This window comes from Ursus maritimus, unplaced genomic scaffold (genome assembly GCF_017311325.1).
Source record: "Ursus maritimus isolate PB19 unplaced genomic scaffold, ASM1731132v1 scaffold_14, whole genome shotgun sequence".
NCBI lineage: Eukaryota > Metazoa > Chordata > Mammalia > Carnivora > Ursidae > Ursus > Ursus maritimus.
This window is the reverse complement of record NW_024423786.1, coordinates 53,261,399-53,275,289: the sequence shown is the minus strand read 5'-3', so window position 1 is coordinate 53,275,289 and position 13,891 is coordinate 53,261,399. Positions and strand designations below refer to the sequence as shown.

The 13,891-nt window shown below is 51.4% G+C and overlaps 1 protein-coding gene and 1 long non-coding RNA gene across 4 annotated transcripts in view; one reads left to right on the top strand and one right to left on the bottom strand.

Annotated features, from left to right (window-relative positions):
* Positions 1-13,891, bottom strand: part of RFX2 (regulatory factor X2) — a 92,534-nt gene that overhangs the window by 31,185 nt on the left and 47,458 nt on the right. For all 3 annotated transcript variants that reach the window (XM_040629496.1, XM_040629498.1, XM_040629497.1), the window contains exons 2-5: positions 9,116-9,228; positions 7,409-7,498; positions 5,314-5,393; positions 3,496-3,757 (exon numbers count right to left, since the gene is read on the bottom strand). In XM_040629496.1, the coding sequence (XP_040485430.1) occupies positions 3,496-3,757; positions 5,314-5,393; positions 7,409-7,498; positions 9,116-9,220 (537 nt within the window). In that variant the 5' untranslated portion in view covers positions 9,221-9,228. The remainder of the gene's footprint in view (positions 1-3,495; positions 3,758-5,313; positions 5,394-7,408; positions 7,499-9,115; positions 9,229-13,891) is intronic.
* LOC121102564 overlaps positions 1-13,891 on the top strand; it is a 54,999-nt gene that overhangs the window by 27,283 nt on the left and 13,825 nt on the right. The window lies entirely within an intron of this gene.

The window sequence follows — 13,891 nt, the reverse complement described above, 5'->3', positions numbered from 1 at the left end:
AATGCTGTATTTCTGTTATTGTAAGAATTGGTTAGAACATTTGTCTTCATGAGTCCCCACCTGTTTGCACAGCATGGCCTCCTGCAGCCCGAGGGTCTCCAAGGGCCGCTGTTGGGGTGGCAGGGTCTCTACCTCGTGCAGCCCGAGAGCCCCCAGCCTCCCCTCGACATGACCCAAAGGGCAAATCCTGGGTGGAAACAGCAAGAGCAAACCTCTGGGTTTAGAAGCTGTGCTCTGTGTGGTTAATAAAAGTGCCAGCAAACACTTTTATCCCAAACTCCTCATGTGGGCCATTCAGTTTGAAGATTTATGTAATACTGATGAAATGAAGACTCAAGAAAATCTGCCCCCAAAAGTCTGAACTCTCTCGTTGAGGCTGTACGGGTGATTCCCTCTGGTCTTCATGCTCTGTTTTCAGAACTGACTTAAAGTCCCAAAACTCTTGACAGAAAAAGCTGGCAGGCCGCAAGTGTCAGATGCCGGAGCCATATTTTAATTCTGTTGCAATCTCGAGGCTGTTCTTGTTCTCAGCTCCTGGAAACTCCCTCAGATCTCTGCTGCATGTGTGTGAGATGTTTCCATGCCATAACAAGTCGAGAGACTAGAGCGCAGGCCGGGTCAGGAATCAGACTGCCTTCTGAGATGACCACTCCCGGGCTGCATGGAGAGGCGTGGCAAACACAGCCCATTCACGGATTCCCAATGGATGATTCTCTGGAAGCAACTCAGATGACAGACCACAGGAGCTGGGCTGCCCAGGCTCTGGGCTGCACATCTGCTTGCAATAGGGTAGTATGGACCACAGAGAACACTGTGGTTTCGCAGGAACTCTGTGACCTGCGATCCTAGTATATATTCTGCTATTATGCACTGATGCAATTTGCTAACATTGAACCTGTCGTGTTCGTGACAGTTAATGTGGTCTGTGAGGGATGCTTTCTCATCGATATCAGCTCGAAACTCATGTCCGTTCAGCCAGTCCTCCAAGAGAGGACATTTGTGGTTGCCTGTGGCTGCTCAGGCCCTGGTGGGCCGCAGGGGCTGAGTGAGGCAAAGTGCAAACTGGTGCATCAGGCCCCACCCCACACGTCACGGCCCCTGGAGAGCCAGTGATTTCTCTCCACCCTGCCCACAGAACCAGGTCCTGGGGAGCACTCTGGACACACAGGATGGCGAGACCTGGGGGGTGGGGTGCTCTGATGTCAGGTGACCCCAAAGCACAGCAGGACCAAAAGGACAGGGATGAGGCAAGATCATCTATTTCAGGAGGTTATTAGCCCCACAGCAAATGATGAAGTTATTTTCTAATTGACAATCAACCAGTGTAATCCATCACACATTAGCAGTCTACAGAAGAAAAAACTCATGATCATATAATTGAAGAAAAAGCATTTGACAAAAATTAATGTTCATTTATGATAAAGACTTGCAGAAAACGAGGGACAGAGGGGAATTTCCTCAACCTGAAAAATGGCATCTATGGAAACCTATAGCCAATATCACACTTAGCAGTGAAAGACTGAAGATTTTCCCCTAAGACTGGGAACAAAGCACAGATGTTCACTCTTGCCACTCCTGTTCAACACCATACTGGAAGTCCTAGCTAGTGCGAAAAGATAAGAAAAAGGAATAAACGTCATCCAGATTAGAAAGGGAGAAATAAAATTGTTCCTATTTGCAGAGAACAAAAAGCTCTTGCAGCTCTTACAAGTGAGTTCAGCAAGGCTGCAGGACACAAGGCCAACAGCCAGAAATTAATAGTGGAAACAGAAGTTAAAAATCAATAACACTTATAATAGCTCCAGAAACATAAAATACTAAGGCATAAATCTAACAAAATATGTACAGAATTTGCATGCTAAAAATTACAAAATTCTGATGACAGAAACAAAGAGGATCTAAATAAATGGAAAAAAACATACTATGTTCATGGATGGGCAGACCCAACATAGGAAAGACGTCAGTTCTCCGCAAATTGATCTGTAGGTCTAAAGCTGCTTAATCAAAATCTCACTATGAATTTTTTGTAGATAGAGACAAAATAACCTGAAATTTATATACAAAATTCTAAAATTATGTGAATAGCCAACACAACAGTGAAGTGAGAGGAAACACTTTACACAATTTCGGATGAAAAGACACTCTACAGACTGGGAGAACATATTTGCAAGTCACATATCTGACAGGGGACTTGTATCTAGGATATATAAAGAACTCTCAAAACTCAACAGTAAACAAACAATCCAGTTAAAAAATAGGCAAATGACTTGAACCAAGAGGTCACCAAAGAGCATATAATGAAAGGCAAACAAGCACATGAAAAGCTGCTTATCATCATTAGCAATCAAGAAAATGGAAATCACAACCACAGTGAGATACCACTACACACCTATCAGAACGTCAAAAATGAAGAATGGTTGAAAACACCAAGTGCTGGTGATGAGGTGGGGCACAGGGACTCATACATCACTGGGGGAGGGGGAGAGACGCAAAACGGTACCACCACTTGCAAAAACTGTTGGTGATTTCTGATAACGTTAAACATAAACTTACCGTGTGAACCAGCAATCCCGCTTGTAGGTATTTATCCAAAAGAAAGGAAAACATGTCCATACAAAAACCTGCACGTGAGTACTTAGACAGGCTTTATTCATAATCACCAAAAACTGGAAACTGCCCAAATGGCCCTCAAATGGTGACTGGATGGACGAGCTGTGGTATAACGGAATCCTACCCAGGAGCAAAGAAGCAAGCACTGATTCACGTGACAACGTGCATGGGTCTCAAAAGCACCACAGTGAGTGAAAGAAGTGGCCTCAGAAGGTTACCTTCTGTATGTTCTGTGTATACAACACTCCCGAAAAAACAAAACTAGAGTGACAGACAACCGATCAGTGTTGCCAGGGGCTGTGGGTCACAGGAGGAGGGAGATTTTAGGGTGAGGAGCTGCTCTGTACCCTGACTGTGGCCACAGTGACACAAGGTCGTTGCGTCAAACCTCAGGGCTGCACACCAAAATGGGCCAATTTTACTCTGTGTTAATTTTCCAAATGAAATCAAACTAAGCACGGAAAATAGACTTTAAGAGCAGACACACTTTTAAAGCAGGTTGGGAAGTGTCTGGGGCAGGAGTGTGGTGGCAATGAGTGGGTGCAATTCCCAAGGGGGACTTGCCCTGTGCCTGGTTTGCTCCAGTGGTCACCCGGATGGATGGGCCCGGACCTCTGGGAGAGTGACGCCAATGGTGGCGGTCCCCCCAGCATGGTGATGCTGAACTCAGATGCCAGTTCCACAGCAGCCTGGGAGGGGCCTGTGCCCTGTTCGCCACAGAGTACCTGGATCCCAGGGGTGGAGACTTGCCTCGGATCACACGCCCTTCCAGGTTGGCAGGGCTCCGGCTCCAGCCACCCCAGGCTGCCTTCCACTCACCGTCCCTGCCGCTGAGGAGGGTCTATTCAGGGTCTACCCTGCTGCCCCCGAGAGCCTCGTACATACCGTAGCTGGCGATGACCGGGAGGTGTGGGCCAGGGAGTGTCTGGTGTTGTCCATCCCCCCGTGGATGAGATAGGCTCCCGCGCTGGAGACAATAGGGCTCCCCCCGACATCCATGGTGATGCCCACCATGCTGTGGGAGGGGACCGCTGGCGGGGAGGAGCCTGCCACGGTCACCTGGGCGCCGCCCGGGGCCTCGAAGTAAGAAGCCGCACTGCTGGGGGCATACATCTGAGGCTCGGGGTTGTAGGCATAGGCTGTCCGTCTGTCAGGAAGAGAGAAGGGCCTTCTCTGAGTCTCCATGGCAATCCAGCAAGACTGTATGTTAGAGCTGGAGCCCCTCGACACTGAGCACATGGGGTCATTCAGACATGAAATGTCAGGGCAGTGCAAAGTTCAAAGTGATCATTTCTGGAAATATTAAGGATCCCGGGATGACTCATCGAAACCATCGCTGAAAAGTTCTAAGTGTGTAAAGGCGTTGCACGAGGGAGCTCCTTTGTGGAGACGGAACGATTCTGTATCTTATTGCAGTTACGTGCCATCTGCACGCGGGGTAAAGTGGCCTAGAACACACGCGTGTGCACGCACGCATGCACGCGATGGCGTGTAGGCCGCTATGTGTGACTAGGCCCATGGGCTAGCTGACAGTCCATCCCGAGGCTAATCTCTGGGTATTGTGCTACAGTCACAGAGGATGTCACCGCTCGGGGAGCCGGGGCAAAGGGCACAGAGGACTTGGTCCTAAGTCTGCCACTGCCCCGAGAGTCCGTGATTCTTTCCAAACAGAAAGTGTTTGCAAAATGACATTGCATAATAAAAAGAATTTCCAAGCAATACCAAGAATTCATCTGATATTCCTTCACCATTTGGATTAAATGATTCACCCTGTGGTTTGAGCCTTAAATTTTTAGGTTTGGCTTGCTCGTACAGAGCTGGCCCCATAAAAGGCCGTGCCCGAGGCTTAGTGGTGAGTCTGGAGAGCTGGTCCCTCTGGGTGGCGGCGAGGCCCCTCCGACCGGCCTCCGGGAGGCCTGCACCCCTGTCCCGTCTCCCCAGGGTGACTGCCGATCTAACAGTAGCACAAGGTCAAGTTCAGGAAGTTGACGCTGGGGCGACCTACAGACCTCGCTCAGATTTCCCAGGCTGTCCAGGCACTGACGTGTGTCTGTGTGTGTCTGACACCCCTCGGGGCTGTGCTGCAGAGCCTCGCACAGCTCCGGCCATCACCGCTCCCAACTCTCACGCCCGATCCCTGAACTTCTGGAAGGAGGTTGTGGAAATCAAACGAACCAAAGGGCTTGCATCTTGGGTGCAATGAGCTTCACGGGAAATGTATCATTGTCTGCCCCAAGCTTCACGGGAAATGTATCATTGTCTGCCCCAAGTTCGAAGGCAGACACTCTAGAAGCCCTTGACAAACGGAAAGTCAAGTTTTATCAACATCATAAAGAGCCAGAGGTGAACACAGGCAAGGATGAGAGGGTAGAGAGAGCAATGGTGTCTGGATTGTGAAGACTGAATCTTCAGACTTAAAAGCTGGACTGGGGTTTTGTTTCGTTTTGTTTTGTGGAAGGGGCGCCTTTTCTGGAAGTGAGAACCATAAACGCCTGTGATTTCTGAAATCACCACAGGGCTCTGATGTCCTAGGACTGTTGTAAGGGTTCCAACATCTCCCAAAGGAGGAGGAGGAGGAGGAGAAGTTTCCGCACACACTGCCCCAAGTGGGAAGAGGTGGGAGGAGTCGTGAGAGGTGTTCCCAACGCGGCCCATGCTTGTCTGCGAGGAGGGCCCTCCCCAGGGGAGAGGAAACCCACGTACAAGGCTCCATTGGTGTAGACGGCGTCTCCGCCTTCCACGTACTGCACCTGCGGGGGGTACACGTGCTGCACGGGCTGCACCTGGAACGACATCAGGGACGGACCTGGCGTTACGCACGGCGCGCTCCCGGTGGGGCCGGCCGGCCGCGACTTCTCTTGCCTCTTGTGAACATCAACTCCTACATTTTAGATTTCCTGCCCCAGCCGTCACTTCTACCAAGAAACTAGGAGAACTGGTAACCAAAAGGCACCACGGGAATGGAACTTCTCCCGGTCCACAGCTCTGCTGCACTTTCTGTGCGTGTTGTTTCTGCTGCGGAGCCGGAGGGGAGGTGGGCGTCCCCCATTCTGTGGTGGGGGGTGGGGTGGGGGTGGGGGGCAGGGTGAACCCAGCCCACAGCTCGGAGCAAAGCTGCAGAGCAAAGCTGGGACAGTCGGTCCCTGCCACCCACCAGCCAGTGGGCAGAGAGGTGGTTCCGCTGGACAGGAGAAGCCAGAGCTGTGGACAGAACGTGACCTTGGGGGGGTCAGACACCCCTCATCTCTGCAGGGTGGAGGGGTCGCGCTAGTCATACTCTACATGGCCTCCCTGCAGAGTTGTCCCCTTTGGGTGGCCCTGGCACCCCTCCCCTGAGGGGCGGGGGTTCTGGGAGCCACACCGGGGAGACCTTCAGTCTGAGCAGAATGGAGAGGGAGGTGGAGGGGGGCACTGGGAAGCCCCAGCCCCACCCTGTTGAGCCCCTGCCCTCACCTGTGGCCACGTCAGTTCAGCACCTCAACAGACAGGGGCGCTGGCCCAGGCGGTAGAAGCCCGAGCTCCACGCGCAGAACCTTACACTCTCACCACAGAGGGAACCTTAATGGATGCCTCATCCAACCTCCTTTTGGGGTGAGAGAATTAGGGGCTGGGTTTCATCGTGGCCTCTCTCTAAGCCTTTTTGTGGAGCGGCAGGATGGGGCTGATTCCCACCTCCTAGGACAACCCAACATGGTGCATGACGCACACACAAGGCCCTGGAATAGCGAGCATCCCCGAGAAGGTTCCGGGGACTAATGCTGGGGGCGGGCTGGGCCTTAGGGGACTGAGGGAGGCGCAGAAGTCACTCTGTAAGTCCAAGCTGCCCAGAGAGAAAGGCTGGGGCAGGCCCAGCCCCACCAAGAGGAAGCTTCTGGAATCACGACACTGCTCGCATCTTCCTCAAGGAGCTGAGACAGAGCCGCTGGTTCCCTGCTGGGCCTGCCAGAAGCCTTTGCTTCTGTCCCACAACCCTGAAACCCGCCCCAGTTGCCTCCAGACAAGCGCCTCTAAACACACCAGCAATCTAAGCCGGAGCCCCCTGGGGGAGGGGTGTGCTGTCTGGTCTCAGCAGTGACCCTAGAGCCTGCCCTGATTTGAGTCCAGCGTGTTACAGAGCACAAGTCCGCAAACTCCAGCCCTGCCTCTTTTCGTAATAAAGCTTTCCTGGCGCATAGCCACGCCCCTTCGCTTCCATCCACAGTTGCTTTTGCGAGGCAGAGGCAGGGTTCAGCAGGGGTGTCAGGGTCAGCTAGCCCGCTAAGCCGAAAACTGTGCTATTTGGCCTTTTCTATTTGGCCTTTTCCAGAAAAGGCCTGCCCTCCGTTGCTCTAGATCCCCGGACTTGGTCTGAGCTGCTGATGTGGGCCGCTGTGTGGCTGGGGAGCCCAGGCTCTGAAGCTATCACTGGATTTCACAGGAAGCACTTCCTGGGTCATGGCATTGGTCTGAGGGCACAGCACTTGCTTCCCTGGGAAGTTCCACGTTCCTTCAATCCAGAAACCTGGCTTCTCTGTCTGCGTGTCTACCCCAGTACCCCAGTGCTCTATCGAGGTGCTGGCTTGTACCCCGAATGCTGAATTTCTGCATGAATGAAAGACCATCAGCTTTCTTGGTCTGTTGCTAACCATCTGCAATAGAAAAATTTTTTTTTTTACATCGCTTCCAAAAGAACCTTCTGGTAAAGAACTGAAGATATCAGAGACAAAGCAACAGCATCAATAGGAAAGGATGCCTTGTTCAGAGAGGGCTCTGGATCGCTAAGGGCTAAAGTGTCCCATGTCCCCTGTGCTGTGGTTACCTGTTGTGGCACCTGCTGGACCCTGGGGAGGGAGATTGGCTGCATCTGGGCCCCTTTGGGAGCCGAGCCCGCTGCCTGGACCAACACCCTCTAAAAGGGAAGGAGAGAAGGACATTTAGACTTTAGTCAGAGTTTAGTCCTTAAAACAGATTACAACCAGAGCACCGCCACCTACTCCAGTGTCACCTTACAGAAACACGAGCACGACTGATAGGAGGACAGGACGGTGCACACACACACACACAGTTTGCGTGCACAAGCACACGCACTTCCACCTGCCCCCAGCAGCTCTCCCTCCCTGGGGTCTGTTCTGCAAGGTGACATGGGCTGTCCCTGGCTTCAAGCTGAGAGGCAGGGTGATAAGAAGGACCCTCCAGACAGCTGTCCACACCACCTTCCCCCATCCCTGGCACCCAGTTGGGGCTGGTGGCAGAACTCGGCCACCGTGGTGGGAAGCGGGGCTGGACAGTGCAGGGCTGGGCGGTGAAGCGTGAGGAGCACACCCGGGGAAGTGAGGCACCAGGAATTCCTCTCTCTGGCAAGGGGAGAGGCACCCCCTGTTGAGGGAAGGCGGAGCAGCCCGTGAACATAAGCGCTTGGAGCTTGCCAGAAAGGGGGTGCCCCGAATGAGCAGCAGGAAGTCTCTGAATGGGGAACAGAGGGTGCACCTGGGGGGCGGGGCGGGCGTGTGGGCGGCTGGGGGGACTGGATGCATCCCTAGCAGGGACTGGAGGCCTGGAACTGGGGAGGGGGGCGGTGGCCATGGTGGGCCCCTGGCAGGAGTCAGCCAGGTCCTGGGCTGCAGGAGTCTCGGGCCTGCCGAGACAGCCGGGGTGGAGGGCTCATGGGTCAGGTTCAAGAGGGCAGGGACACAAATCAGTTAGGCTACCACTGACTCGCATCACACGCCCTTGGCATCCCCAGAGGGGCTTGCAAGGCCCCCGTGGGGGCTGCTGTATTTGCAAGAAATAAAAGCTACACAAGTCTACTCTAAAATGAACAAACCACTCTGAGGTCTGCCTTTCTGTTTTGCTGAATGATGGGGCTTTCTCAGCTTCATCAATTCTGTCATGCTTCTAACTTCTGGAATCGTGCTCCTGGGTGGTCACATGGCCACAGTGGGCTGCTGCACACGTCTCCAAGCTTCCAGTCTGTTCCACCGCCCTCGGCTTTGTGTGGTCTTACGTCACTAACTTTACGTTCAGGTCTAGGGTATATTTCCCCCCATGGCAGAACGGAAGTCAGGAGCCTTTGTGTAAAGAGTCTCTCCTTACAAATTTTGAAGAATATTCCTATTCTAATGCTAGAATTCTAACCGATCTTTCGCCTTATCCGTAGTCTTCCTGGGTAAAAGGGATATTTCCCAGGTACGAGAAAACTTTCATTGAACGATAGGAACAGACTTAAGTTGGTTTCTTTTTGTGTTTGCATCCTTGAGTCCTTGGTGGGACCTTTTCGACAAATAGCAAAAAAAGCCAGAGAATGTGCCATGGTGGGGCAGAGGGAACAGAATAAAGCTGTGGCTATTTTAACAGCAGCAGCCTTGGGACCGACACGTTAACTCGGGAAAATATAGATTCCATCTCTGCTGACTCGGGTGTTTTTCAAAACCTAAGAGGATGTGCCCCCCCGACCCCCGCACCCCCGGCCACACTGGTTTTCCCGGAACAGCCCGAGCCCCAGGCAGCAGGCGGGATGGTCTGTTACCTGCGGGGATGCTGGCACCGGCTGGGCCACAGGGGCCTGGGCTGCCGCCGACGGACAGAGAGTCACAGAAGCCGGCGAATCGGATCCACCCTCGGAATTCTGCATGCTCAGTTCTAAAGAAAAGGTGGAGAGAGATTGAGTGGAGCAGGGCTGCCATCACGAAGCCCCAAGAGGCAACCTCAGACATGCACAGGATTGGCGAGTGGTTACTACCTACAGTCTTCAAAATTCAAATGCAAGGGCGCTGGACATATTGGGTAAGTAGGAAAGGGAAACGGGGGGCCCAGCTGCTCCTAGTAAGAGAGGGGGTGGGGCAGGAAATGTTTTTCCCAATATAAAACCAAAACTCGGCTCGGCAGGCACTCCTCGATGGCAGGCTGGCACGACTGACTGCTTCTCCTCTTGCCAGGCTGACCCGGCTGAACTGCTTCCCAGCGCTCAATTGTTTACTCATTTATCACAAGCTCTTGATGGATGCTTGCCATCTGGGGAGCTACCATAACCCAGACGACAAGGGCATTCTCCTAGGGCAGGGTTTGTCCCGCTCAGCACTGGGGACACCGGGGCCAGATGGTTCTTCACGCAGACCCCGGCATCCCTGACCTCCGCTCATTAGATGCCCAGAGCGCTGTTTTCCCCGCCCCGCCCTGTCATGACAACCAAAAATATCTCCATACATTGTCCAAGGGAGGAAAGAGGTGATACACAATGAGAGTAAAGAAGCATTTTATCTTGGGCTGGATAAAAGTCCTGCCTTCTGTTCCTAGAGATCCTCGCCCACGAGAAAGCATAAAAGTGTATTTCTTTGCAGCCAGATGCATACATCTTTCAAATAGGTAGTTTAAAAATTCTATACAAAAAGACTCACTTCATTTTTTAAGAAAGATTTTATTTATTTATTTGAGAGAGAGAGTGCGAGAGAGCAAAAGCAGGGGAAGCGGCAGAGGGAGAAGAAGGCTCCTCGCTGAGCAGGGAGCCCCAAGCAGGACTCGATCCCAGGACCCTGGGATCATGACCTGAGCCAAAGGCAGATGCTTGACTGACTGAGCCACTCAGGAGCCCCCAAAAGACTCATTTCATACCAGAACAACATGGCAGATGATACAAAAAAATCATTCCAGGAAAACGCTCAAGGGCAAACGGTCTTCACTTTTTAAGAACCAGCTGCTCTCAGCACTTGAGAAAGCTGTTAAATATGCCAGCTGCAGAGAGGGGGTGGCTTTGTGGGCAGGTAAACCCCCGTTCTACACACGTCCCCCCAACCGTCAAGTGGAGTCTCCCCACTTCTGCCTCACGAGGAGGCCTGAGCACACCGCAGTGCCCAGGACGGACTGCTTCCCCAGCCCCACAAGAACTCCCACCTCTAACAAAGAGAGAGGAAAGCAGAGAGCAGTGTGTGGGGGTTTAAATCTGTGAGTGTTGGTTTAACCCCATCTTCACTGATGAGGAATATTCTAGGACTTGGCCCATTCCCCTCCCAAAGCCTTTGGTACCACGACAGCCACTAGATGTATCTGTGGATGTGTGGCCTGTGCCTGTGGCAGTTTCCTGGTTCCCTGACTCAGTCCTTACCACTAGATGTCCCCAGAGCCACACGGTGACTGGCACCCCCTACCTTCTTCTCCTCTTTCAGGGAAGGAGGAGATGGAGAATTTCCAGGGTGTATTTCCTGGGTCTCCAACTCCCTGCCTTCCCGACAGAACTGACTTCTGGAATGATTCTATAGGAAGTTGCTTAATCAAGGTCTTATTTACAGTTTCCCCCAACGTTTGAACCAGTCATTTGCACCCCACACACCACTTTGTTCCGATCTGAAGCCAGGAAGTGGGTCGCTTCGGTGGCAGTGGGAGGAAATCACCGGACTAGGGCTCTCTGTGGGGAGAATCCACTGGTGACAGAGTGAGAATGCTGACTCAGAGGCCAGTTCCTTGTTCACAGGCAGAAATCACTGTGCTCCAAAGTCTACGTCTTATTAAAACCAGGGGAGCCCGTGAGAGTGTGAGACTCGACAGTGAGCCTGTGCTTAGCTCACTGCGGCCAGAACGCAACTTCCAGAATGCCAGTTATTCAAGATCATGCCAGGTTTGCACACGGATTTGTTTCCTAGTTTCACACACTGCTTACCCCGTGCTGTTTGTCACACTGTTTAGTGTATGGTGTTTAGGCGAAGTGTGGCCAAAGCTCTCCTGCCAAGGACTAGAGACTTTTGGGCAGATCTGGTCCTGTTACAACTACTAGACTTTGATGTCCTGGCACAAGAGTGGCCATTGCTCGCTCACACACACACACACACACACACACACACACACACACACACAGAATGATCCTGGCTGTGTTCTAATAAGACTTCCTTTAGGAAAAAGAGGCAACAGGCCAAGTTTGGCCTGTAGACCATCGTTGCTGGTCTCTGGTTTGTATAATCTGGGTTTGCTGAAGTGATGTGGGTTTGGAAGATGGGCAGAAAAACGGCACTGTCTGGATTCAAAACCTTGACACCCACCGGCCCAGCGCAGAGTCCCTGTGGCCACAACTCCCCAAACATGACAGAACTGGAGGGGCCGCTAGGGACGACCCAAGTTGTTAGGAGGATGAGGCTGCCGGCATTTAAAGACAAAGGGAAAGATCATCTGGTCTGAAATGACAGCAGTGCTCCTCAAGTTTATAAAGTCACAAATAAAATCGCCAAATCCTGGAACCAAGAGCCAGGTACAGCCCTTGAAACTTAAGATGGGACTTTGGGCACAAGGGGCAATCACTCTGGGGAGTTGTAGTGGGTTGAACAGTGACCTCCCAATCTGAATGTGACCGTATCTGGAAAGAGTGTCTTTGCAGATATAATCAAGGTAAGGATCAAGAAGAGGTCACAGTGGAGTAGGCTGGGCCCGAAATCCAAGGACGGCGTTCTTGTAACAGACGGAATAGGACACGCAGGGAAGAAGGCCACTTGACGAAAGAGGCAGAGAGGGAGGGATGCGGCGACACGCCAAGGAGGGCTGGGGCCACCAGAAACCGGAGGAGGCTGGAAGGATCCTTCCCTAGAGGGAGCACAGCCCGCCGACACCTTCTGGTTTCCAGAACCATGAGAGGACAAGTTTCAGTCGTTGCAAGCCACCCAGCCCATGGTATTTGAATGGCAGCCCCAGGAAACTCACGATGAGCGGCACAGCTGGGACAAAAGCATCCTGTGCGACGGCTTCTGGGTGGTGCTTCGGTGCCCTGCACGACCCGGGCAGTCGATAAATATTTACCAAATGAATACACACCTCAGTGTCTCCTTAGTATTACAGCCCACACCGCATTATAGCAAATGATACATAATGCTTCCGATGGTGGGAGTCTATGTAAAGTTTCAGGACATTTACAATCTACCTGGTTATTTTAAGGATGTGTAGGACTTTCTGGGAAATGTAATGACCTTTTGAGACTGACTGTTCTACTCCCCCTGAACACATCCCTTAATGTTAGCATCAGACAGACAGACTGACATCATGCGGGCCAGCCTGGCTGCTCCAATATGTTGAGGGCATGAAATCCTTCCCTACCCGCCTAAGATAACCAAGGTCATACACTGCATATACGTTGATCCAGTTTCCTGAATTTTGTTTCTCTGAATTTTTTTTATTTGGGTCCGTTAATCAAGGACTCTTAACATGTCAACATTAAGGTTTAAAAAAAAAAATTGTTTATGAAGAAGCGCGTAACAGCCCTGGCTTTCAGTAGCAGCGGAGATTACTGGGACTAACCCTCCTGCCAGTAACAGTTAAAAAACCTGGACAAAATGTTAAAACACACACCACACACACACACACACCTATTTAAAGACAATGGGGGGGGGGTGACAAAGCAGGCAGACATTGTCAGGGAGTCCACCCTTGAAAGACCTCTGCCAGAGTCAGACCAGTGATTCTGAACTTTTGCCAGGGCACGCCCCAGTCCACGAATGCTCAGGTGGCAGAAAGCAGCAGTCTGGTTGCCTTGAAATGTGAGAGGAGAGAGTTCAGAATATTAGGGGGAAATCCTGGAAGAGAGAGAGCCACAGAGGGGGCAAGCCCCCAGGTCTGCCTAGAGTCCAGCCAAATCTTTAGCCAACTGACTAAACCACACGTGTGGGGAAGACACCAGGGGTTTGGGAGAAAAACCAGCAGCTCAAAGATGAACAAACTAAGACGATATTTCAGCTGCTGCTGAAAAAGATATATTTGTATGAGGGGCAGGGTCTGAATCTAGCCAAGATACACACTAGCAAGGGGAACAGAGAATCCAGAAATTCTACAACATAGCATTCGTGATATCCAGGACTCAATAAAGACCATGAACTATGAGAAAAAATGGCTGCAACCTATACCCAAGAAAAAGAAGGGAGGAGTCAATTATAACCAAACCAAGATAATCCAGGGGTGCAGATAAAGCAGCTACTAAAAATATGTCCAAGAACTTAAAGGAAGTTATACGCACAATGAATGAATGTATAGGAATCTCAATGGAGGAGGACAAACTATTTTAAAAAATGAGTAGAAATTCTGGAGCTGAAAAGTACAATAATTAAACTGGAAATTTTACCGACTACACTTATAGCTGATTAGAGATGGCAGAAGGAAGAGTTAGTGAACTCGAAGAGAGATCAATGGAACCCAATCTGAAGAACTGAGAGGGGAAAAAACGGGAGAAAAATGAACAGAACATGCAATCTAACACATATGTAACTGAAGTCCCAGAAGAAAAGGAGAGAATGGGAGAGGAAAAAAGACATATTTGAAGAATGGCCAAACATCTCCT